At 37.0% G+C, this 24,325-nt stretch overlaps 2 protein-coding genes and 1 long non-coding RNA gene across 6 annotated transcripts; 1 reads left to right on the forward strand and 2 right to left on the reverse strand.

Moving 5' to 3' along the window:
• Positions 1-279: 279 nt before the first annotated feature.
• LOC131784767 (zinc finger protein Gfi-1b) lies at positions 280-11,675 on the reverse strand. 4 transcript variants are annotated; one of them, XM_066165528.1, is made up of 4 exons: positions 11,069-11,675; positions 10,633-10,722; positions 3,233-3,367; positions 280-2,622 (listed from the first exon to the last, which is right to left on the reverse strand). In XM_066165528.1, the coding sequence occupies exons 1-4, from the start codon at positions 11,154-11,156 to the stop codon at positions 1,820-1,822; spliced, it is 1,116 nt and encodes a 371-aa protein (XP_066021625.1). In that variant the 5' UTR covers positions 11,157-11,675; the 3' UTR covers positions 280-1,819. The 4 variants fall into 4 exon arrangements, with proteins under 4 accessions (XP_066021625.1, XP_058957573.1, XP_058957583.1 ...); XM_059101590.2 differs by having other exon boundaries at positions 10,633-10,779; positions 11,069-11,674; XM_059101600.2 differs by lacking the exons at positions 10,633-10,722; positions 11,069-11,675 and adding an exon at positions 5,953-6,124.
• LOC136280436 (uncharacterized) lies at positions 4,072-23,249 on the forward strand. Its single transcript, XR_010717225.1, has 3 exons — positions 4,072-4,258; positions 21,713-22,233; positions 22,850-23,249. It is a non-coding gene; the product is annotated as an uncharacterized lncRNA (long non-coding RNA).
• LOC131784781 (zinc finger protein Gfi-1b) lies at positions 12,270-17,076 on the reverse strand. Its single transcript, XM_059101610.2, has 2 exons — positions 16,641-17,076; positions 12,270-13,368 (listed from the first exon to the last, which is right to left on the reverse strand). Exons 1-2 carry the CDS (start codon positions 16,714-16,716, stop codon positions 12,545-12,547), a joined length of 900 nt encoding a protein of 299 aa, XP_058957593.1. The 5' UTR covers positions 16,717-17,076; the 3' UTR covers positions 12,270-12,544.
• Positions 23,250-24,325: the final 1,076 nt, after the last annotated feature.

Here is a 24,325-nt window from a genome sequence, read left to right on the forward strand (position 1 = left end):
AACCAAAATTTAACTGATAGAGAAGCAGTTTCTGGCACCCGGCGTAACTAGTCCGTTTTGTTTCTTAAACTGATAGTTTTTTTTTTTTTGTATCGTTCTCAAAACCTTTGAAAGCACAATCTGTAATGAAAATTAGAACCGCTTTACGGGCCCGCCAAGTTACAGGGACTTTCAGGGTTAAGTTACAAGGACTTTTTGATCCAAGCTCTTTCGTCAAAGTTCTAATGAACTGCGGAGCAAGAACCACTACAAAAGTTTGGCACACTCAAATGATGCTATTTTAATGAACAGTCTCCTTTATTATGTTGGTACATTTTTTATTTGTGGGTTTTACAGCCAATTTCTATCAGAAGAACAATGTAAACGGTTGTTTGGGTTGCGTAATTTTTTTATGTATGCAAATATTCGTAACGAAAATGTAGCAATGGCCATAAAAGTCTTGTAAAAATGCGATTGTGACAAGAAACTTAAATCATTCGAGGCTATAAACTGAAAAGATTCGCATGCAGTGCTTCAAACGAAAAATCGCGAAGCACTTAACATACAATTATTTTGTATCAAGTTCGCTTACATTTGGAATAGGCTTGTAAGTTTAGTATAAGTGAAAATATGTTGCTTGTCTATAAAACCAAAGTCTATACAAGTATTGTCCCTAAAGCAGTAATATAACAGTATAAATAGGTAAAATCCATTTTTTTTTGCACTGGATACACTTATAAATGATAAAAGCACTGAGTATTTAAATCAAAGCTAAAAACAGTTTTTTACTGAACTGCACTGCTTTAGGACTACTGAGAGAAATAAACTTCCAAACGTAATATATCGAAGAGTTTTACAAAAATCTTACGATTTTAGCCGGTGGTACAAAAGCGGCTAAGAGAGAAATAAAACTGACTTCAAGTCGGTTTTACTGAGAATTTTTTATCTATTTACACCTATACAATCATCATGGATTTACGTTCAGACATATATTATACAATTTTAGCTAAATTTATCCAAATTATTGTATTAATAAATAATATCTTAAAACGACTTTGGAAGAAAAAATCTCTAATTCTCCTTAACATTGTCAAATTACTAACACTGATATAGATATTTTTACTTTTGGACTGTTTAAAAGATATGCAGCTCAGAATACAATGATGAATTTAGGCTTAATAGATTGTAAGCTGTCCTTCACTAGGGACATCGTAGCATCTTAATGAGAAAAATTATTTACATTCCTTCTTTATTTGCTTCTATGATATAAATTGTCTCTACAAATAAGCTACTTAGTCAAGGATAAAATTCTGATAATGTTGTTCTAAGTGTCCCTGCTTACGTATCTGGGTCTTTTATTGTCCCCATATGGTGCAATACTAACATGAAGGAATGCTTGCACGTTTCTCTTTCTAATGTTTCTTTGATGGTCAATTTTACGTTTCTCGTGTTCTTAATGGTATAGTATCTCTGAGAAGCCAAGGCTACTGAAGTAAAAATAAATTTTCGATGCACTTTATCAGAACTGAAGAAAGCCAATTATAATCAAGGGAACAACTGACATTGCTCTGGAACGAAGATATTGGGTTCAGTCTCAAACGAAGGAAACTTTTTTCTTATGGCGCGGCTGCATCAAGAAATAACTGCTCGTTTTTACAGTTTCAGCGATGTTATGTTCGCCTCTTTGCAGCTGGCTATATCATAATTTTTTTTGATATTGATCAAAATAGAAAACCCTAGCTTAGTGTCATATGAAATGGGAAAGGGTGCATTTACAGAGTTTCAACGACATGTGGAAGGTAGTGTTGAAAAATATAAAAAAAACCATAAGAAAAACGTTTTAATTTTCCAGTTCGTGGATGTACATATGTCTTCTCAAATCAACTTTTCGCATGAAGGACACTCCGCAGTCATCGCAGGAAAATGGTTGAAAGCCTTTGTGTTTCCGACAATGTGTGATCAGATTTGAAGACTGACTGAACGACTTCCCGCAAAAATTGCATTGGTGAGGCTTCTCTCCTGTATGGATGTACGTATGCTTCTTCATATCAGACTTCTGATGGAATTTCTTGCCGCAAAAGTGACACTCAAACGGACGCGTGTCCGAATGAATCAACATGTGTGTTGATAACGTCGAGGAGCGTTTGAAGCTTTTCCCGCAAACCCTACATTGGAATGGCTTCTTGTTCGAATGCACTATCATATGCTGCTTCAAGCTGATGGAGTTGTTGAATACTTTATCACAAACTTGACAGTTGTACAACTGTCTTGTTACTGACCCAGGCATCTTTACTTTGCCTTCTTTTGCAATATCTTTCGATTCAGCCCCGCTTTCGTTTAATAAGTGGCCATTTTCTTTCTGAAGTTCCTCGTCTTTTTGATCGTTCAATTTGTACTTTGGTCCTCCCTGGGACATAGGTGCATGGTAGAATCGATACAAGCCAGCGGATGGATCGCTTTGAAGCCTTCTCATCTCCGTCCATTGCTGCATCCACCGTGCAAATGGGTCGAGTCCTTTGTAAGGCTGCTGCCTGCAGTTCCACAGAGGGAACTGTGGGAATTTCAAATGTGGGCCTTCATGTCCTTTAGCGGTGGAAGGGGGGAATGTTTGCAGAAATCTTAGACCAGATCCAATAGGTATGGCTTAAATTGAAAAATAACATTGGGAAAGTCAGATAATCAGATTAATAATTACTCTTGAAGGCGATGGAGGTCTGCATCGGTTTATAGACTTACACTCAACCCTGTATTAAGCGGTCAGCCATGGGGAATGGCGTGGTGACCGCTTACAACTATTTTCACAGAATAGGGTTGTTATGAAGAAACAATAAAAAAGCCTTATTATGCCATATTTGACCACTTAATGTACAAAAATCCAAATTACTACTGACGTTGATTTCGGGAGATAAATGTGAATTAAATTCGAACGATTATTGTTAGTTCTATTTGAGTGAGTGATCGTTCAAGAAAGATTTAGGACAATTCAAACAGGCCTTTTGAACTCAGTAAAAGGGTGACCTCGAGCGCTTGACAGAGGTGACCGCCATAGAAACATGAAAATTACAGTAATAAAGGGGTAAACATTTCGGGACTTTGAAAACCGCCCGCTTAACACAGGGTGAGTGCTTATTACGGTGCCGCTTAATACAGGTTCGACTATAGTGAGACCTAGTAAGGAAATGGTCTAAGGGATGAGATGGCAAAAATGGCTACAAATTCTCTCATCAATAACATGTTGCAACTCTTATTTCACCTGAGGAATAAGTTGGGTATCTGCCTTGTGATTGGCTTCCATGGCTACTGTTCCCATCATCTGTGTCCTCCTCTGAACTGGACTCATCATCTGGGTTTCCCTTGTAATTTCCATTCTCATCAGTGTCACTTTCATCTAAAATAAGAAATATATACATAAAAAAAATGAATTACATAGCTCTTCAAAGAAGTGATCTCTATACAGACTTATGGGCTTAATCACGACTTGAATTGCTATCGTTTTGGAGTTTCCACAAGCAAACCGAAAATCTACGGTTGTAAATACCTTCCCGCCTTTGTAGCGGTTTATAAACCTTCATAGACCCAAAGTTATGAAATCTATGTTGCTTCACGATTAGGAATAAAAAAATTGATTTTAAACTGGTATCTAAGCAGTGATTACCACCAGCACTGATACACCGATATAGTTGCTCTCACCAACAACCTGAGTCTAACATGACACTTGTTTACTGGACCCGCTTGAGGGAAAATTTGCCATTTTCCTGAAATTGCTCGGAGAAATTCCAAGAATTTTGAATAAAAGAGTCGAGAACATGATTTCATCTTCCGGCCATTGTCTCTCACGAATTCAAGAGCAATCGCTTATCATCGATCATCACAGAAAGGCATCGCCAGATAAACAAACAAAAAAGATATGGTTGTCTTAGCTCTGGTTTTAAGGGAATAATGCTGAAAATGAAATGCTACCCCTCTCCCTTTTCAAAAACTCACCAGTTCTTATAACACTCAAGTCGCGCCCCTTTAACAGGTATCAATTAACCTCAGGTTTTGAGCTGTCATTAACTTGTGTCATGATTGCCTTTTGATAAAAACTAGGTTAAACTCTCCGAGCGGGGCTGCTTCCATGTGAATTTTACGCGATCTAGAAGCTAAGGTTTAGGGTGATTAGAAGTGATCAAAAATTAGGAAACGGTTATGTGAATCAATGCCTTTCAGTCAAAGACCTCAGAGGGAAATGGCCTTTTTATATCAGTCATGATGTCATTTAAAGAAACTTCTTGGAAAGGTACGAATTATTTTTTTTAGCTTGTTTTGTTAAATAAGATTCAGTTTTATCTGAATGTTATCCCAGAACCCAAAACTCAGTTAGGAAAAAATCAAACAGTACTACACCAAAAGAAAGAAAACCACAAAGTTTTTGTCACACTGAAAATGAAACAATTGAACCTTTAGGTTCCAAGAGATTACTTCCGGAACGAATCGGCGGAAAACACGATGTGCCAGAATAGGAAATATGCTGTGATATTTTTCTGTGATTAAAGAAAAATGTAACAAAATTAAAAGAATGGAAACGCGCAAGCCGCCGAGAAGGAAAATACCTTCCATTTTAGATTCGCGTGAAGATGAAAACAATAGGCCCTATTTGGCGCGAATTATGCACGGATATTTGTCCACGGATCGACTTTATCTGTTCCAGGATACAAAACGTTTTCCGAGGGTGAAGCTCACCGATTTAGTTGCAGTAGAGTCCATTGTGTTTATCACCATTCAAATATTTTGCAACGCGAACAGCTTACTGATGCGTGGAATGTTTTCTGTTCAGTGTTCTCTGGTACGACTTTGTGAACAAAGAAACACAGCCAAACCTGTATTCGGGGAATTTCGGCGTGATCGCTTAATACAGGTTGACCACTAAAATAGATTCCACAGATTAAGGGTATTATAAAATAATAATAATAAAAAAAAAGCCATAAAAAACGCCATTTTGTTGCATAATTGACCATTTTATGTTCAAAATCTTGTTCGGAAATATCACTTTTGGGAGTGAATCATGGACTAAGAGTTACTCGAAGTAGCATCCTTAGTTTTATTCGAGTGGTGTCGCTTTCGGTGACAGTTCAATACAGGTGGAGAGCAATAAAAACAGGCCTTTAGAAGTTAGTAAAGGGTGATCAGGAACGTTTGATAAAGATGACCGTTTCGTAAAGGTGAAAATTACAGTGATTAAGAGTAAACAAATTCGGGACTTTGAAAACTGACCGCTTATTACGATACCGTTTCATACAGGTTTGATTGTATTTGCCTTCTTCTGTAACAACCATAGAACACTCTCTTATCTTGAAGAAAATTTTAAACGAAGACTTATAGTGATTGACGTACGGTTTGAAAATTGGAAAAAAAAGGAAATAGTATTTCTTTGATTAAGAAGACATAAAAACTAAATTTTACAAATATTGCATGAAATGAAATAAAAAAATTATCCAATTCAATGAGCCATTGGGTTTAACTCTTACACGAATTAATGATATTTTACCGATTTGTCAATGCCTCTGAATTTTCCTCCTTTTTAGAGAGGTTAACGTAGCTTCTGTTAGCTGGAAATAACCTTGTTATACATGTATTGTAGCCCTAAAATGAAATCGCGTTGAAGGACAACATCCGTTTTTTGAAGATTTCTAAAAGGTCAGATTTCTAAAAAGTGCGTTGAAGTCTTTCGAGTGTTATTTTGTATGATTTTTTCGAGCAAAGATTCGATAGAAAACACTACATAGATTCTTTGCGTGAATTCAAAGCTGTAAAATCTAAACATCAACCGCTCTGAACACTTGTAGAATCTGGATAGCACCTTTCGCGAAATTAATGAGAATGTTCCCGCGGAAAAGTTTTACATATGTCTTCGATTTTCTCTTTTATCGGTAAAGCTAACATTCTACACTAGTAATGCTCCCTGGGAAAAGTTCCCGGGGGAAAGTTCCCTACCATATTTGTACTCCCTGTGGCTTGCACCTTCATTTTCCGCCTTCGATGAAACTTTGGGTTTTATGAGGAATGATTTTGGCATGGCCAACGAATCTGCAGCGACCGAGACACGAAATGAGAGTGCTGTTTTGTGCAGGGCTTCATATCAATTGGGTTGTTACGACAGGGTGTGGTCCAACGTGGACACCAGCGACAATTGAGGAGATTTTACACACATACGGCTCCACATAATTGGGCAGAACTAGCGCTGACGACAACATTCAATAAAATGCTCATAGACTAACTAGGAGAAGGTGTTTATTGAAAAGATTCTAATTAAAGTTTTATCTCACGCCAGAATGAACAGGATAAAACAAAATAATGCTATAGGAAAAATGAAATACGATATTCCGTGAAGGAAATTTAAGAATGCTTATTCTTAAGAGGTCGTTCCGCATATTTTATAAACATTTTGTTTAGAAAATTAATTTTTTCATATCAACCCTCCGATCCAAGAGAGTTCTAGGTTGAAATCAACTTTACACTGAGTTTTTGGGATCAGATGTACTTATGGGAGAAGCTTTCTGAAACTATTCTTTCTTTGCTGTTTAAAGGCTATTTTACCGATGAAGTGTTGCATTAGGGCGTTATCCACTCGATAGCGAGAGCAGTTCTCACCATTAACACTTATGGTTCCGATTTCTTTCCCTTTAAAACTCTACTGGAACATAATGTCAACAAAACTTGCGACGTTGTTTTCGGAAATATAAGCAAGAGATTTATTTGCTATGGACCGTGAATTTCAACCAAACCATTATAAACAAAGTACATATAGATTGCAGGGGTTTAAATATTTTATTTACTCAACTAAGGCCGGACAAAACACGCATGAAAACACGCATGAATAATTGCTGAGATTGAATATGCACATCAAAGAGGGAAACAGCGCGCAGAGCAGAAATTTGCTTTCCCTTCAAATACAAGGATTAATTTCGGAAAATGGTTAAATCGGTAAAATTCAGTAAAATCTCTCTCTCTGTGGCTCTGGATTATCATTAAAACACTCGCTTTGTTGACAATTCACCTCTCTCAACATGACATACATAGGTTATCACTGAAATTCTGAAGTTTAACTGTTGTATTTTGAATCTTCTTATCGAAAACCTGGTATCTGAATTACGAAAAAGGTCGTGTCGATATCACCTTAAATACCGAAATCCTCTCCAAAATACCCTTATCTAGATTTTTCATGATTAGCTGGAAAGATTTCAAATTGTGTTTTTGCTAACGTCAGAACAGGTGCTAAATAGAATCGTATTTCCTAAGACATGTTTGTTGATGGATTAACACATGTCGAGAATCATGAAAATTTCAAGAAGAAAATCACTGAAATAAAGATTTCGACGAAATAATTCTTACGTTTTAAACCAAAATTTTGTTTTACTCAAACGGACAAGAGAGTCTTCGTTAAACAGCATGATCATAGCCGCTTTTTAAATGAAGGATTTATGATTTAAGGCGCGTTCTCGAAGAAAATGCACAATTTCCAAGATCAAATTTGCAGGATTTATCCACACAAGAGAACTCTTTTGTTACTTGAAGTGTGCTTGAGGGAAATGTGACGAGCATCGAAGGTTCTCGAACGAAAGTCTGCTATCAACTTCTCGAGCGATAGGCCTTTGTAAATGTCAAAAACGTCATTAATTTTGTATCAAACGGTTTTTGCCTTAAGGCTTCAGAAAGTGACATGCTCCTAGAGAACTTTATATCTAAGCACCTGGGTATAGAAAAATTATCGATACAATAATACTGCAGGGATTATATGCATTGTTGGTGAAAATCTTGACTTGAAAGTTTGGAAATCCAAAATGAAATCTGGGCAAAAACTGATTAATAGCAACGTCATGCTGTAAAATGGCTCGCAGCCAATAAAACCCTTTTAGGAAAATCCTTTGACAATATGCCGCCAGCATTAACGGGGCAAATTATATTTGATAATGAACACAACAACGTTATTGATAAAAGGTAAATCCAATACTCAAATAATTTGCATTCTTAGTTTTAATGATTTTTCTTTTGGTCAACATTAAACAAGGCTAAAAAAGGTTCGAAACACCCACTCCGTGGTAAAGAAAAACTTGAGAAATTATTAGTCAATGATCATTGGAAACCGCGACCTAAACAGTATGTCAGTGCACAAATGTGGAAGGAAGTAAGTCTGAAAATGAAATGGGTGATAAAATTCGCCTAAAATCAAATTAAAATTGAAGCATTCAGAAAACAGAGAGAGATTGAAATATATACGGTTGATGTTTCAGCACAAAGTTAGTCATTTGGAATCTGTTTGCTTTTAGAGTGGATGGGACTCAGTAGAAAATGAATCTAACAAAATTTCAATTTAATTTATGAATGAGGCTCAGCTTGAGGAGTGTAGAATTTCAAATCCTATCCCCAACTTAAACCTTAAAAGGTAGTTAATTTAGCCAGTCCAGCACAGATTATTGCATGAAATTCACTCCTCATATTTATCCTGCCTTGTGTTTTAAATATAACAAGTAAAAATTTATCGAGGCTTGAAAAAAAAATTAAGAAAGTCTGTTTAAACCCTACGCAAGATGTTCTGTTCACGTTCCTTCAAGAAGCTTCACGACAAAAAATTTATCAAGACATAGTCCAACTAAATTGTTAGTGACACAACAGTTAAAGTAATGGTATGCACGATTTCAAGGACGTTGTTAGTTATTTGCTAAGAGACTTAAGTTTATTTCGCTCTTTAAAAGACCAACAACATTATACATTTTATGTTACGGAAGTGTGAGAAAACAATTTTTATCTCCCAGGAGTAAGCAAATTCTTTTTCGTGTGTGTTATTAATTTAATTGTAAATGTGTTATTCCAAAAAGACTACTCGTGCAAGTTGTACATAATCAAAATCACATCCAGCTAAAATATAGCAACAAGCTAAGGCGTGCATACGCGATGAACATGAAGATATTCTTATCTGGACCAACTGCAAAATTATAAAATTGCAACTGTCAGGCTCTGCTTAGTTTACACTGCATTGCGCCAAAATATAACTCAGGGCGTTCCAAAGAAAAATAGTAACTTTTTATACAAATACTTCTAAGTTTAACAAAGATTCGTTTGCAGATTCAATCCTGCTGCTGCAACTGACTTGTTAATACTAAATTTTGATTATGAATGAAGCTTTTTAGGTTCTCTGTCAAAAAACTGTAACTGGTTAAGGGCCACTCTAAATGACTTAATACAACAACTTAACTCATCAAAACTGGCCGTGAGTAGACACTTTTTTTGTCTTCCTCTCTGCCATAGCATATTGCCTGAAACCGCGGGTAGAATTGCAACATGGCGCGTTTCTTTTCAATCCACATGCATTATCGTCTAAATGCTCTTTCAAAATTCTTGGACAAGAAATGATTTTAAGGAGTCTTTTCGTTACGGATGACCGAAAAAAAGGATATACCGTGTCTTAGCCGTTAAAATCATCTGTAGTTTTAAGAGTTTAGCAAACACTCGTCTTTAACACGCAAGGTGATTTTCAGAGGAACTCATACTGTTAGCTGTCAAGGATACGAATCTACTACTGATTAACAGAGATTTAAAATACTGTTTCATTGAATTTACAACTATGATTTAAGAATAGAATAAATAAGCATTTTTTTTTAATTTTTCGAGGAGGAAGCTTAAACAGATGTTTATTAGGTGTGGCTACAGGGGTAGAAAATTGCAAAAGTTGCGCAATCACTTAAAAAAAGATTTTTAACCAGACAGCAGGTTCTCTATTCAGCTAGCTTTATAGAGTTGTCTTTCTAGCCACCCAAAACCTCAAACAGAACGTTCACAGGCATATTCTAAATTTTAGCCAAGCATAATAATAGTTTTTAAGAGAACTCTTAACAATATTTCAACTTGAAATTGCTTCAAATTACCAATTTTGGGAAAAAAACACCAATTTTGCTTGAATCGTAATTTAATATATTTGAATCTCAATCAACTAGGCTTTTCTGTATTTAATTAACTTTGAAAGCGAACCAAAATGACGACGCTGGAATTCTATTAAGACATGAAGATTTAAAACATTTTATTAAGCGTGCGAAATCAGATTTAATTCAATGGCATAACTTTGAAAATTGATAATGTTTTAACGGAATCAGAACACCAATAAAAAAGCTTTTGAATTTCGAAGTTTCTCGCCCTAACAGGCAAAGAAGTAAAGAAAAAATGACATGAAACGATTCGTTTTTGATGATGCGCGGATAAAATGCATAGAAAAAGGCATTACGACTGTAAATTCGACACATAAGTTATGGCCACCAGTTGTGAATAAACAGTAGATTTTGGCCTTGAAATCAAAAGAGGCAATTAGCTTGCCAATGATTTTACCGATATTCTCTAGTAGGTAGAGAGATTTTTCTATTTTTTGGGGTTGCTGTAAAACGAAAACGCCTTCAAGAAATTCTCTTTTCATTTGTATTCGGAAAAGGGCACAATTCGGGAAGCAAGATTACGAATTTGTCACATATCAATTTAATTTGTCAAAATTTTCAAACTTAAATTTACGCGTTCTGATGTGAAAGAGGTTGCGCCTGAGTACTTTATTTCTAGAACCAGAAGATCAGCTGAATTAAAATAATTCGAAGGATTATGAAAACAAAAATATCCATATGCCTCGAAAAGTACCTTTGAGGTCCGTGTTGCTGTTGGAGGTATTCGGTGAATAACAGTCATCTTTGGAAATTTGTTGTGGGACGATTGCCGCTTCATCTCTCTCTGTAAGAGGAGAACCACATTTGATCTCATAATGTCGCGCGGAGGAATTTTGTTTTCCTAAAATGCCAGACAAAACAGAATAGGCATACTACTTTAAACACAAATTTCTAAATCATAGAATTTCGTTAAGATAAATCAAACTTTGAATAAGGGCTAACGGAGGGATTCTCGAAGCAATCTCGAATTGCTCGCATGTGTTGCCGTCAAATACATGATCCGCTCAGAAGCGAGATGGAAATTGGAATCTTTGATGCGTAACGTCTACGGGTACCGGAAAGAAGTTGACTGGAAATGTGCAACTCATAACAAAGGAAACCTGACTGAAAAATCACAACCAGGTATTTACCTTGTTTATTTCCCTTTTCAACACCCTGGTGAGAAGCCTCGCTGGAAACTGCGGTAGACTTCGTGCGCACGAGAAAAGCTCTTGGCATTTTGATTTCTTGTCGTTTAATACTCCAGAAAGACCGAGTATCGTCAAGTTGCTCACGTTTTGAATTTGCGTGCAGAGCTCAGAGAGCGGATGTTGCGAGCTGTGAGTTATACGTGGGTTGTTTATCCAATTGGCGAATGTATGCGGTAAATATTTGATACACGTAAAGATTGAACTCCACAGCCTCTTCTTGAAGCAGGAGGGCAGGTGTTCCGATCTTGCAAATGTTCCAAGATTAACTGCGGTTTTGTCAAACTCCACCTGCTTGTAAACTACGCGTTTGGAAACTCTAAAGGTAATTTGCCATTTACTTAAAATACGCACACACTGAATGACATCAGCTCGAAGTGCTCTTGGCGAAAGAATAGAAGTCCACGCCCAGATGTCTCTGTATGACCAACGAAATGTCCCATAGTGCCCTCATTTCGATTTAAATTTTCAAACAGTGCTTGTTTGCTTTGCTTGACTATAAATAAGCTCTTGCGCGAGCTCTATTGTTGTGCAGATCCGGGCAAAAAGTGGCGCTTGCTTCTCATAACTAATTAAACAGTGCCCGTTTAAATGAGGAGCAAAACCGCGAATCTCTGTCACAAGAGCCGGTATGCGTAATGACTTGCGCTCTCAATGTTTACTTTTAACAGAGCTAAGCTTTATCTCACGAAACTTTCAACCCTGAAGGTTATCGACATTTTCAAGTGAGACAGCAGAAGTAGTCCTCAGCGGTATTTGTTTTTTGGACAGAAACAATCCGTCTCCGCACTGTGCCCAACATATTCTAACCTTTTCATTTTGTTAATACATGAAATATCTTTTTCTAGATTTTATTCTTTACTGTATATATAGATACGAAAGGTACATGCTATTTAAAAAAAAAGGAAATTGAATCAATAATCAAAAAATTTCTTTCCTCTCTCAGCGACACCCACCAGGCGGGGAGGTTGTCATTTACTTTGTTGGTGAACTTGAACTCGATATATTGATTTCGGTATGTAAACAAATTCAAGTCACATCCCTTAAAATTTCAAGTTCCTCTCGAAAATTTTCATACGCGGGGGGGAGGGGGGGGGCGGCTAAATAACGCGCTTAAACAACTTTGGGCATTAGGTACTTCATATTCTTGGAGTAAACTTTAATATTCCCGTTATATTTGCTTCGGCATGGTTACTATACCATAAACATAACATTTATACTTAAAGTAAAATGTTATTCAACTAAAAATTCTTATTTAACAAGCTAATCAAGGCAACTTATCAGAAGTAATGATGACACTCTCTCGTTTGCGTAACCCAAGGTACGGTCGAATTAGGAAAATGCAACATATTTAGAAATTGTTACTAGAGATTTGACCCAGTAACTATCTGGTTTTCCACGTGTTTTCATGTCGAGTTGCTAATTAGTTGACTTAGAAATAAGTAAGGTTTGATCTAAGCATAACTCCCCTAGCGTTTTATTGTTTCTATGGTAACTAAGTCGATGAACGTGGCTGTGCCTCCTTAAGTCTACTTTACGATAGAAAGCTCTACTGCATGTTGGACAAGCGAAAGGTTTAAATCCCAGATGCTTACGGCTATGAGTAATGAGATTAGAAGACTGACTGAAACACTTGCCGCACTGGCGACACTTATGGGGCTTCTCGCCTGTGTGAACGAGCATATGCTTTTTCATGTCCGACTTCTGATGGAATCTCTTCCCGCAGTAATCACAAGAAAAAGGCCTGATATCGGCGTGTATCAGCATGTGCGTAGATAACGTGGATGAGCGCTTGAAATGTTTCCCGCATGTCTTGCATTCGAATATTTTGACGGTTGAATGTGTCTTCCTGTGTTGCGCAAGGCTTACGTAATGACTGAACGTTTTTCCGCATGTAGAGCAGCCGTACGGGCGATTACCTGCGTGCGATCGTCGCACGTGTACCTCCAGACCATGTGGTGTGCAAAACATTTTCTGACACGTATTGCACGCATATGTGTCATGACAGTCGGACTTCCGAGACTCGTTTTCATGCTGCACTCGCGCTTTATTGTTTCCATCAAATAGCTCAACTTCATGGCTAAATAAGCGTTTTATGTCTTTGGTGCAAGATTTACTTTCGGGCGGGTGACTGATCCTCTGACTGGAAGCGTTTACAATCACTGAAGCTCTTTGTTCCAATAGCCATTGTTCGTTCGACTTCGGAAAAATGATTGGAACATGACTTTCTTGAATCTTGAATTCTGGGAAAGGATGAAGATATTTAAACGTTAAATGTAAACAGGAGGTGAATCTAATTAATTAGTATGTGCGTGAACGAAGCAATTATTTTGCAACCAGAAATTTTAAGCAGACTGCAGGGAATAGAACGCTACGAATTCCAGAATCAATTTATCGCTCTTTTTTCACAGGAGAACTTATTTTCGTCTGATAGAAGTTACAATTTGGACTTTTTAAGTTGATGTTGGAATACAAATGAACTCTTTTATCATGAAATAGTAAACCAAGAGCTCTTGTCAGCAGAAAGCCTCCGGCTATCTTGTTTGGTCATTAGAGTTGTAACTCAGTGTGAAGCCACAGACTCATTTATGCCGGAGGCCACACGGTGAATTTGTAACCTTGGCATGATTTTGTAGCGTCCTTAGGGACATTTCATCATTAAATTTTAAGCGTATGGAAACAACTGAGGAATTTTCGTCCCTGTCGTGTCATTTTCTCTTGTTTAAGTTTGAGTAACTTGGCGCACCACTGATAAAGCATATTATTTACTCGACTTCTGGCAAGTTGACGAGTTTCCTTCCTTCTTGTTTTCGGTTTGAAAAAAATATTCTTATTTTTAAGTGCCTTTTTGGGAAAATCATCAACTCTAAGTGTGACAAAAAAGCATAGTTTTATGCTTCTATTAATGTTTCTAACTATTCAGGAAAACGTTTCTCCGAAATTGATTTTTTTTTTCAGAGAAAGTACTTCACGTTTCCGGGGAAGAACCTGGTAAAAATAACCGATTTTGTTTACCAAAAGCCTAACAATTTCTTCACATCACGCACTTTCCTGAGTTATTAGCTCATTTTTATAACAGATAGCGGATGAGATTTGGAGACTCGTTAGATATCTCTAAAGATAGAAATTTCCTGATTGGAAAATGTCGTGTTTTTCTGCCTGTTGGCGTGTTTTTTAGTCAGTTAGTTTTTTTAGATGGAAAATGGGCATGTCAAAAGAAAACAAGAAGAAAGGCAATCACATGACTATGGGTTAAAATTTGGAAAAGGGGTAAATGAAATAAACTTAGGTAAGGAGAGACGTTATGGTCTACATAGCGACAAACAATCGGTTTTTACATTTTCACGTCCTGTAATCTGAACAAGTTCTTTTAAATTGCTCAAGTTTAATTCCTTCAAAACCGTTTTCCTCAAGCCGAGGCTAGAGATAATGTTTCTGAGGCTTCCGAAAGCACTGGGGTGAGTATAAGAATCTACTAGAAATAGACTTGTTCATTTGTGATTCCTAGTCAAAGGTAAAGGATAACTCTGTTTATTTTTTTTTCAGATATGCTCTAAAAACGCAGAATATAAGAGTCCGGAAGCATGAAGATTCTAGTGTTCAAAAGACAAATTCACATTAAATCTGAACATATCATAGGAAAGTGACTGTTTGAAATGTACTCCGGAGAAGTCGGAAAGACAAGGAAGTTGCTTTCAAAATTATTGATTTTTAGTGTTGGTTTTATCTCGTTGATTCTGAGCGACTGTCCTGGTGTTTATCCAACAACGTCTTGTGGTGACATTTTACGCAAAGAGGAAGTTTTAACCCGCAAATATCTTCTTGCTTCAGCAGTGAGTAGTTTTTTTGTTCGATTTATCTGAATTTTTGCAACGAATTTTAGTGACTAAACCACCTTGCAGAATTGTTTAAGACAAGAAACCTGAAAGATCTCTGAACCGGGCCCTAACGGACGAAGTTCGAGAAAGCTTTTCTAAACCCGAGAAAGGAAAGGGCTTTCAAAGAAAAATTTCCCCCATAAGAAATTTATAAAACGAAGTGAAGAGAATTTTGTTTCTGATCAAAGTTTTCTTCATTAACAAAAGAAGGAGTGCGATAAATATCTTAGCGTCTTTTAGACCATGTACTCTGTGTAATTTTGGATAGAGCATGCAATATCTCCCCAAAAAAATTCCTACTATTTTTTTTATTCATTGCGAGCTAGGAGAGTCGATTTTTTTCCCGATGACATATAAAAATTGAACTTTCCGTTTGTTTCGACAGTCAAATCTAAAATACGATCTGATTTAAACACTTCAAGCGCTTCTTGAAACCTCGTGCGCAATATCACTCGAGCGATAAAGAAAGTTTGAGACTGAATAATTGTCGGTTACGATATGAATGGAGCAGGTGAACTGAGTGTATGTTTCCACTTTAATCACTGACTATTTACTCAGTGGAGTTAACTCATTATGCAGATTAACTTCATTGAAAGTAAATTGTACAACATGGTATCTTTAAATCAACCGTAAAATGTTTTCCGTTTCTCGCTCAAGAAGAACTGGTAAAAATTCATTTTTTCTTGTGGTAGCTTATAAATTCTTCATAATCCAAGTTCATCTCATTTCAACCGGTAAATATCGTCCTTATATAGACCTCCTGCGGGTTTAAATCTTCAATAGCACCGGATCCCTTCCCACGAAGGTAGCACAAATACGAAATCGGCTTTATGTGCTTTATGAAGCCAGCTATTGTCCTACAAATAAGAGACACTTTTCACCTTTCTTTTCTGTTTTGTTTGCTTAAGCGCCGGCTGAAAGGCGAACATCTCATATCCGGCCCTGAACCAAATGAGCTTTTTGACTGAACGTTCAAAACTGTGATTTTGGAGGAAATCAAATTTCTATAGGAAATCAAATTTCTTCAGTTCTCTCAGCTGGGTGTAAGCCAAACAAAGACACAATTGTGAAGGAATACGAAAACTTTATAAAGCAGAGCCATGAATTATTTAATGCACTGAAAGGAGAGAAAATAACGAAGGCGTACGATGTCTGACATCGGCTTCTTTTTGTCACATTACTTGTGAGAAGTTTTCTTTTACCAAACTCCCGTCATGACGCTGCGCCGAGCGCCAAATTTTTTTTGATGAAAGACTTTGTTCTTGAAAAATGTTAGCGTACGCTTAACATATACTTCAATCTTCCCTTTTGATGGAATATTTGAAGAAGGAGTGATAGATTGCGACCAAAATTCTTTACATTTCGAATGCTTTGAGCAGAAAATCCCAACATCATCTTTAGTCTTAACTTCCGTTGAGGAATCACATGAAGAAGTTTTCAATCTCAGGGCGGAGAATATTTCCAGTAAAAGAAGCGAATTAAAACTGCTCTTAGCCCGCCCAGAAACTAGAAAGTACCGCATTACCTTTAAATTTAATGTGGACAGTTTTAAAACTCAGTGGCGGAAAACAAAGTCTTGGTTTTTAACAAAATTGTTAAAACTAACGCACATAAAACAAAAAATATTCATTTCAAACCTTCAGGCGTGCTGTGAGAGATTTCTGAAAGCCCCTTGCGGACTCGAACAAGGAAGGATTTTGGCATGATTTTCATATGATTTTGGGAGATTCTGATCTGTTTTCCTAGCCTGTTGTCGAAGAGCCGTCAGAGTTATAAAACATTGGCGTTTCAATGGAGAAGTGTTGACTCTTGAGCTCTTGGCAGAGTTTGAAGGCAGTTTCAAGCTGGCTATCAAATTTATTTCAATCAGTCGGGGTGAACAAATGTTACTGTAATTACACACATCAGCTGAAAATCTATTCTGGTTTTGCTATACACAAACTTGAGATCACTGCTCGCATCCCATTGGCTATCGCTCAAAAGGCAGATTGTTTCATGCTAATGAACTGGCCGAAACTGATTTGTGAGTTATTTGGTAAAGAGAGGAAATTGAAGGCGAACTTGATTATAAAGATTACCAACAAAGTGAGTTCGATTGTAATTACAATTCTCGCCCAGTAAACTTTTCCTAAACAAGCAAACGCGAGTGAACCGTATTCGCGTGTGTAAATCTCTTCCACAGCACCCTGCCTCATAGAGAAAATTTCCATGAGAAAACAAAATAAATCATCTGTGTATTAGGTATTCTTTTGACTTCAAAGTGTAATTTTAACATTGAATTAAGGGTATGACTTTAATGAAACTTGTTAAATGAAGACTAAAGTGAGTGTCCTTGCAGCTGAAGTAAATATTAATGCCGACGGGATTACACCGACGAATCTGGTTTCGTTCGTTACAATTTGGTATCTGATGGTTTTGGTGGCACACCTTGTGGTCTTGGAGTAATCGATTTGAGTCGTAAAAATATTGAACGGCTCAAGCAAAACATCCCCAAGTATTTGACCTGACTTTGTAATTCTGTTCTCCGTACGTTAATTCGTTTTAGATAAAACAAAAGAAAAAAGATTACAAAAACGGAACATTTTTATTGAATGGATTTCCCAACTAAAATTTGTCACGCTAAGTTAATAAAAGAATCGCAACACCTTTTGCCTAAGAAAATTTAATTTATCTTTCAGCTTACATACAAAATAAAATTTAATTGTTTCATTAAAGCCATTAGTTTTATCAGCACTTTGAAACGTGCCAGTGTGTAACAGATAAGAATATTTAAGAAGCTCAGCAAAGCCCGATAAATTTAATTCATAATTCTTATTTCGCGGGATTATGAATGAAGGTGCCGCAGGGAAAAGTCAATTAAAATGTTAGAATAATCAAATCTGCCAGCTCTGCTTTGTTAAGATAATACCTGTGATAATCGCAGAGGATGTTTTCATGATGCAGGGCGTCGATCAAATAGACTGTGTAGTGATATAGGTAATGAATCTGTGAACAGCAGATCTGTGATATGTTCAAACAGTGATATATCTTTGTCTAGTTCTGGCCTACCGCATTGTTCAATTTCGGCGTGAATTAGTTATTACACAGATGATTTATTTTTGCTTTTAATCCCTTGCTGAGTTCAACTAAGAAATTATGCGACGGTTTTGAATGCGGCATTCACAAATTTCCATCGACTGTTTTAATTGATGATGGATTAATTGGGATGACTCACTTTAAGAAAAATTCATTGTGACAAATTCACTATGAGGTTCTTGAATTGACTGCTTCTTTTCTGAGTCATAAATTATCGTAAAGTGAACTCAAACGGATAAAAATCACTGAGAAAATTGAACACTAATGTAGCTTGCCAAATCTTGCCTTTGTTGGAAAATTAGCACAAAATTTAAAAGGAATGCTAGTCTTCGACGGAGAGTGAAATTAAGAGCAAGGTTTCACTGATTAGGATTGATTTATTTTATGAATTAAACCACGGTATTTGATTCATTTTGGAAAGGGAATCTTGGTTCAATATTTCATTTTTAATTAGTGGCTTCAAATTGTTAAAGTATCCACTTTAGCTGCATGCTATGATCATACCAATATAGGGTGAAAAACTAAAATTATTTCAAATCAATACTTGAGGTTAACTGAATTCCTTAGTCTTTGAGTTAAGAGAACGTTTGACTCAAAAATCTTTCTTCAAGCTGTTAATCCGCTGTTAGGCAAACGGGAGAAAAATTGTATTAGCATGAAAAGTTACGCACTAATAAAACCAAGAGTTCGCTCATGTTTCCATAACAAAACTCAAAGCTCAAGAAAGAAGCGCACGTTTCAGGGTAGACGAAAAACAAATCATGAAAATTGATTCATTAAAATTAGTTCTGGATTCATCAGAAGACTAAGTGACATCCATTTCCTTCCATTTGCAGTTTACTCATCTTTATTAATTAGATTTAACTCCGCAAGACATTTTAATTGATGAGCCTTGGAAGGTATATTACAACATCCTTCTGCAGTTAATTTAAGCCGGAGGGGCCTGTTGGAGTGTTTTCTATTCATTACGTGAAACAATCACTTAAACCAAGTTAAGATTTCAACTGATTCGATCTTTAGACTGAGTGTATATGACTTTTTTCAATGAAAAATGAATTATTATAGTATACCTTCTGTTTGATAAAATTACTTCAGAAATATGGTTAATATGGCATAAATAGCTCGAAAATATGATGCTGATTAAAGACATTTATGAACACAAGTTTTGAGTGGCGTACATGAAGAGTTTCGCTAAAAAACAAGCTACAAAATTCTCCATGGTAAAGAAATCGAGAATATAGTGACTGTGAATATTTAGCTCTTGACGCCAATGAGAAGTTCTCCTTCGGATGACCTTTTTGGGAATGAGAAGATTTAATCTTCCTCTTTCAAATACCAATTTTCTTTGTCAATATTTTAAACACGCTGTTACTCAGACCATAGTGATATTTTCTATGTTTACACTTTTCATTTCGGCTCGTAAAAGGAAAATGTTGGTCTCCATCACAATGTGTAAAGACAGTTCAAGCCACATCTGGTTGTAAGAGGCGATGCTTGCTGTTCATGGTTTTCGGCGGAAAAGAATGGAAAAATAGAACAAACGGAAACTGCTCCCTCTTAATTCAAACCAACACTCAGAAACTTTAAGATACCTCGTGATCCGCCCTTCTATATCACCTGCTGTCATTCTTTGTTCTGTTGTTTAGAGAAAAACCGCAATCGTTAAATGTGCGTGATATGAGAATATTGTTGCGTGATACGTCAACCGAAAGGATGAGCTTTTGTATATTTTTTAAACTGTGATCGAGCACGCAATACCGGTACCTGCCTTGCACCGAAAATCTACTAATTTAAACCCGATTTTCATTTCTTATACAGGAGTGAAAGATAAATCGGTCTCTAAACTAGATGACAAGTTTCTCTGTGATCATTCTACTCTAGAATCCTTAGCTAAAAGCCATGTCATTCTTATAATTGGAAAATTTTTCCATCTCGTTAAGGAATTGCGTTGATACACCGCATAGGTTCCTTCTGAATACAAGACCGCGACGATTCCTCGTGCTTGAAAGTATTTCATCAATACACTTTTAAGTAAAAAGATGTTCAAAGTTGTTAACCGCGGCGAAAACTTTGGGTATGTATAGAAGTGTATCTTTCCTAAGCCAATCCCTCTAGCATCGCCAAACTAGTTACTGCTCCATTTTTATCATTAGAGATCTTAAGTTAAGACGTTTTCCGGTCGTGGACGTCCGCTGGAAGTAAACGATTTTTTTCTCCCGAGTGCTTGCCACATGATTTTTGACTTCAAGGTTAATTTTCAAAAGTAAAGGACTCCGTGGTTGATTTGTTGATGTCGAAGCGCGCCGGAAGTAGTTTTTATTCTCCTACCAGCCGCTGTCCACGTCTCAAAATCGTCCGGGCTTCAGGCATGAGGAGGATGTGTGTGCGGGGGGGTTGAGGCAAGTTGTTCCAACGTTTAAAATCCGAATATAATAGTCTTCAAATGTAGTCACGCGTCATAGCTCAATACCAGTTCAATTTTTGTTTTTGTACTGACGCGCAGTTAGTAACAGATACTCTTATCTCGCCCCAATGTTAATGAAGACATCAGTTGATTTCCTATTTTCCTCCGTATATGAGTTCAAATGCAAACTTGCATCATTTGAGAAGAAAACATTGAGAGACGTAAAATTAAATGGTCTCGCAATTTCTGAAGATTCTAGACTAACATATCATCAAGAGGATAAGAAATAAACACTTATGCAACCGCATTTTGCCCTCTGTTTGGGATACAGTATTTGTAGAAGGTTACTCACTGTTAAATTTGCCGGAAAATACTCCACTTTACTTACTTTGTGATCCTTTTTTGTATCCGTTTATTTATTTTTTTTTTTTTCTGCCGTTTGAAAATTTTTAGGTCTCGCTTGAACGCTTCCTTGCGTTTCAAGTTTGAAGGTCAATTAGATTCTCAGCATTTGCGGTTTTGGTGGCCACCTGTAAGGTCCATTTAACAGGACCTCTTGAAAGGGCTGTAATATATATGCATATCGTTAGCTAGGACGCCATAAACGTGGAAATTTAAATTTCAAAACAGAACATCGTGGGAAAATAATAGCTTTTAGTGACAAAGCAGAAACTTGTTTATTAAAGACTATGGAACAAAACTTACGAAGGACCGAAAAAAAAAGAGAGGAAGGAAAGGAAAAACAGAGGGAAACCGAAATTTTCCCTTAAACCTTGGCCGACACTTTTTTTAACGGTCGTTTTATTGTTTGTTTATTAAGGTTTGTCCAAAGCTCTTTAAAAGTGAAAATAAATGGTCATGGAAACTTGGAAAAATTTAGTTACGCTTCAGTTATACAATACATACTACATTTCTATCTGTATAAAGTAAACAGCAAAAAATATCCTTTATAAAAATTTTAAACTTATCGGATGTTTGATTTTTCAAATTCCTTTCAAATGACTAATTACAATGAGTTCGATAAAAAAAAGAATCATCGATGTTGAAAAGCTTTCTCTAATGCGTAAGCACTTTGCCTCACCCTTAGGGGTAACGCTTCGACCACAGTAATTTGTCTTAACTTCACTTTTTTCAGAATCACTTCTTCAAAAACCACGACTACTTCTTTAGTGAAATTATGCTCTTCTGGATTTATGTTTTAAATGTTTGTCAATTCCTTTCTCTAAGTAGGCAGAATGGAGCTTCTATTCTTGGCGAGTTTTCTTGGCTGCACTGAATTAACTCCATTTATCCGCCTCGCTTAATTGAAGAATAATTATAGGATTCAAAATATATATGGCGACATCGCAGTTCAACGGTCCGACTTCCACTTAAAACACTTGAACAATATTGGTAGCTATTGGTTTAATCTATTTCCTCCACCTCTAAGATTACCAGTTGTTTGGGTACGTTATATAAATAAATGATTCAGCGAAAAAACGTTCAAAGACACGCCACTATCAAGCAAGAACGAAGTTCATGAAAGGAGGAAAACACACCGTCAATCGTCAGTCTTTCTACTTTGTGATGAAGGCCATTCTTTGTTTCGCTTTTATCAGCCTGCTGGTATTAAGTATTGCTCCGCATGCCGTGGAAATGCGTAGGATTAATAATACACCCTTTAAGTGGAGCAACCGTTTGCCATCGCAGTGGAAAAAGAGAGAGTTCACGAACGAACATCACAACAAGCTGGACACAGGCTTTCAGAGGAGGTACATGTTTTCTCTTTTAATCTGAGATTTTGAGATTTTTATTCTTAGCGTTTTCCAAGCATCTCAAGTGTACGATACTGTCTTCAATGAATGTGTCAGCTAGAATAAGAGATTTTCTTATCTTTTCTAACATCTCTATTCATGTGAAGCGCAGTGAAGTCAGAAATGGGCTCGATCAGAACTTCTGCATTATCATATTTATGAAGGGCTTCCTAAGAACAGTGCGCAGAGACAGTTATGCGGCAAATTTGATCGGCCAACCTGGGAGAAGACAAAAAAAAAATAACTAAGGGAGGGTAAGGCTGCCAAAACCCAGCCTGCCTTCCCTTCCAAGCTTCCAAGCTTTCCTCCCCCCTCATTGTTCATCTAAAAATCCAATCTTCAGTTCACCGACAGTCCGCATGGAGACCCAAAGATTTATGCACAAAAGTGAGGGGTTGCGTCGACCGTCTAACTAAACAAATATGGGTTGAGAGGGGAGGGTGGGTAAGGCGTTCATCGATCGGGAGAGAACCCCTCGGGAAAATAAAGATTGTAAGAGGTCGAGAAATTATAAACTGTAATATCACTTGAAGAGATCCAATTGATCTTTTTTCCCCTTCATTTGTCTCCTCAGTGATGAACTTTCCAGACTGGATAAAGTGGAAGGAAACACTTTTGAGCCGCCACAATTCCCTCGACCCGGGAAGAGACAGATCCATCCAGCGTAACTGTGGACTACGATGAATAACTTCAAAACTCCAGTAGAGAGCCTTGTAGGATCTAGCAATTATAGAATTTATGAAGCGCAGTGTGTTATGTTACCTTTGTCTGTTTTTTTGAATTCTAGACTGATAACGGCAATTTTGCCATGGACTGATTTTGTTGTAGAGAACATTATTGATCTGTTGATTTGTTTCTGTTAGTTGCATGCTCCAATTATGATAGGGCTCCCGTTACGCTGTCGACTTTCAGCTCCATAAAATTAAAACCTTGGTTTCATGTACTATGTGGTTGACCAATCAGCTTCTGAATAAAGTGGGTAACTCTCTCAAGAAACTGTGGTACTGCGTCGGTGGGAGAGTATAACAGGGTAAACTAACATTATCATCTGAGCTGATAACGTAAATTGGCCATCGTAAAGAGTTTTAAAGCTGACATTTCGAGCGTTAGCCCTTCCTTATTCGCTCTAAGGGTTAACGCCCGAAACGTGAGCTTTAAAACTCTTAACGGTGGCCAATTTACGTTCTCAACTCATTGATAATACGAAATGACCTAATCAGCTACTAGTTCAGCTGTTGCATACCAAATGGTCTATAGTGTGTTCAGTTGCCAACGCTTTCATTTCTTCCTCAGAACGATCGCGAGTTTCTTGTGAAGTTCTCCGTAAACACTTTACGTTCAAAATGCATTACTGCGGGTGAAAAATTACGTGCAGGGCAAGTGGCAAACGGCAAAATTTCAACTTATTTCCACCTTCTGTGCTCTACCACTGAGTTATAGTGTCTCTGTGGCTTAGCGGTAGAGCATCGGAGCGCGAAATCCAAAGGAGTCTGAGGTTCAATTCCTCATGGGAACTCAGAATTTTTTCTTTGTCCCACGCTCGTAACAAGACGAAAAACATTTTTCTAGATGTAGTATTTTGTTTATCATATAAACACAATAGCACTTCATTGACAAGAAAAGTCGACTTTATGAACAAATGAAAATAAAAGGATCGCCAACCCCGAAAAAAATTGTGAATAAGTGCGTTGGCGCTAAGGTTCAAGATAAAAAAACGCGTTGAATCATAACAAAACAGCAATGGCCGTAATCTTCAATTTACAAAATTCTCAGTTATGGACTTTGTCCTTACCGACAGAAGAAATCTTTCAGGTACACAGCCAAAAGCGGTCTATGGTAAATCTTTCAGTAGTCGATTTTCGTTCTCAGCCGCGAGAAATACAATTACCAAAGCCACTGAATACGAAACTTTCGGTTTTTCTTTTCTTAGTTTGGTTTTCTTTCCCTTCTAAGAAAGTATGAACGGCACTGTCAGTAAGCGATACGAATTTTTTCAGCGTTTTAGAGGCCTTAATCCGAGAAAATTCCAACAAACAACCGCGGATTGAGA

The sequence above is a fragment of the Pocillopora verrucosa genome, chromosome 4, assembly GCF_036669915.1.
Source record: "Pocillopora verrucosa isolate sample1 chromosome 4, ASM3666991v2, whole genome shotgun sequence".
Classification (NCBI taxonomy): Eukaryota; Metazoa; Cnidaria; class Anthozoa; order Scleractinia; family Pocilloporidae; genus Pocillopora; species Pocillopora verrucosa.

Bases quoted from the DNA above. Each gene is read 5' to 3' on its own strand.
- LOC131784767 (XM_059101590.2), bottom strand. From the start codon at position 11,156: ATGCCAAGAGCTTTTCTCGTGCGCACGAAGTCTACCGCAGTTTCCAGC. The intron at 10,780-11,068 runs GTAAATACCTGG...CTGGCATTTTAG, and splicing joins TGAAAAGGGAAATAAACAAG to GAAAACAAAATTCCTCCGCG. The intron at 2,623-3,232 runs GTGAAATAAGAG...TTTCAATTTAAG, and splicing joins ATACCCAACTTATTCCTCAG to CCATACCTATTGGATCTGGT.
- LOC131784781 (XM_059101610.2), bottom strand. From the start codon at position 16,716: ATGAAAATCATGCCAAAATCCTTCCTTGTTCGAGTCCGCAAGGGGCTT. The intron at 13,369-16,640 runs GTTTGAAATGAA...ATCCTTTCCCAG, and splicing joins CTCTCACAGCACGCCTGAAG to AATTCAAGATTCAAGAAAGT.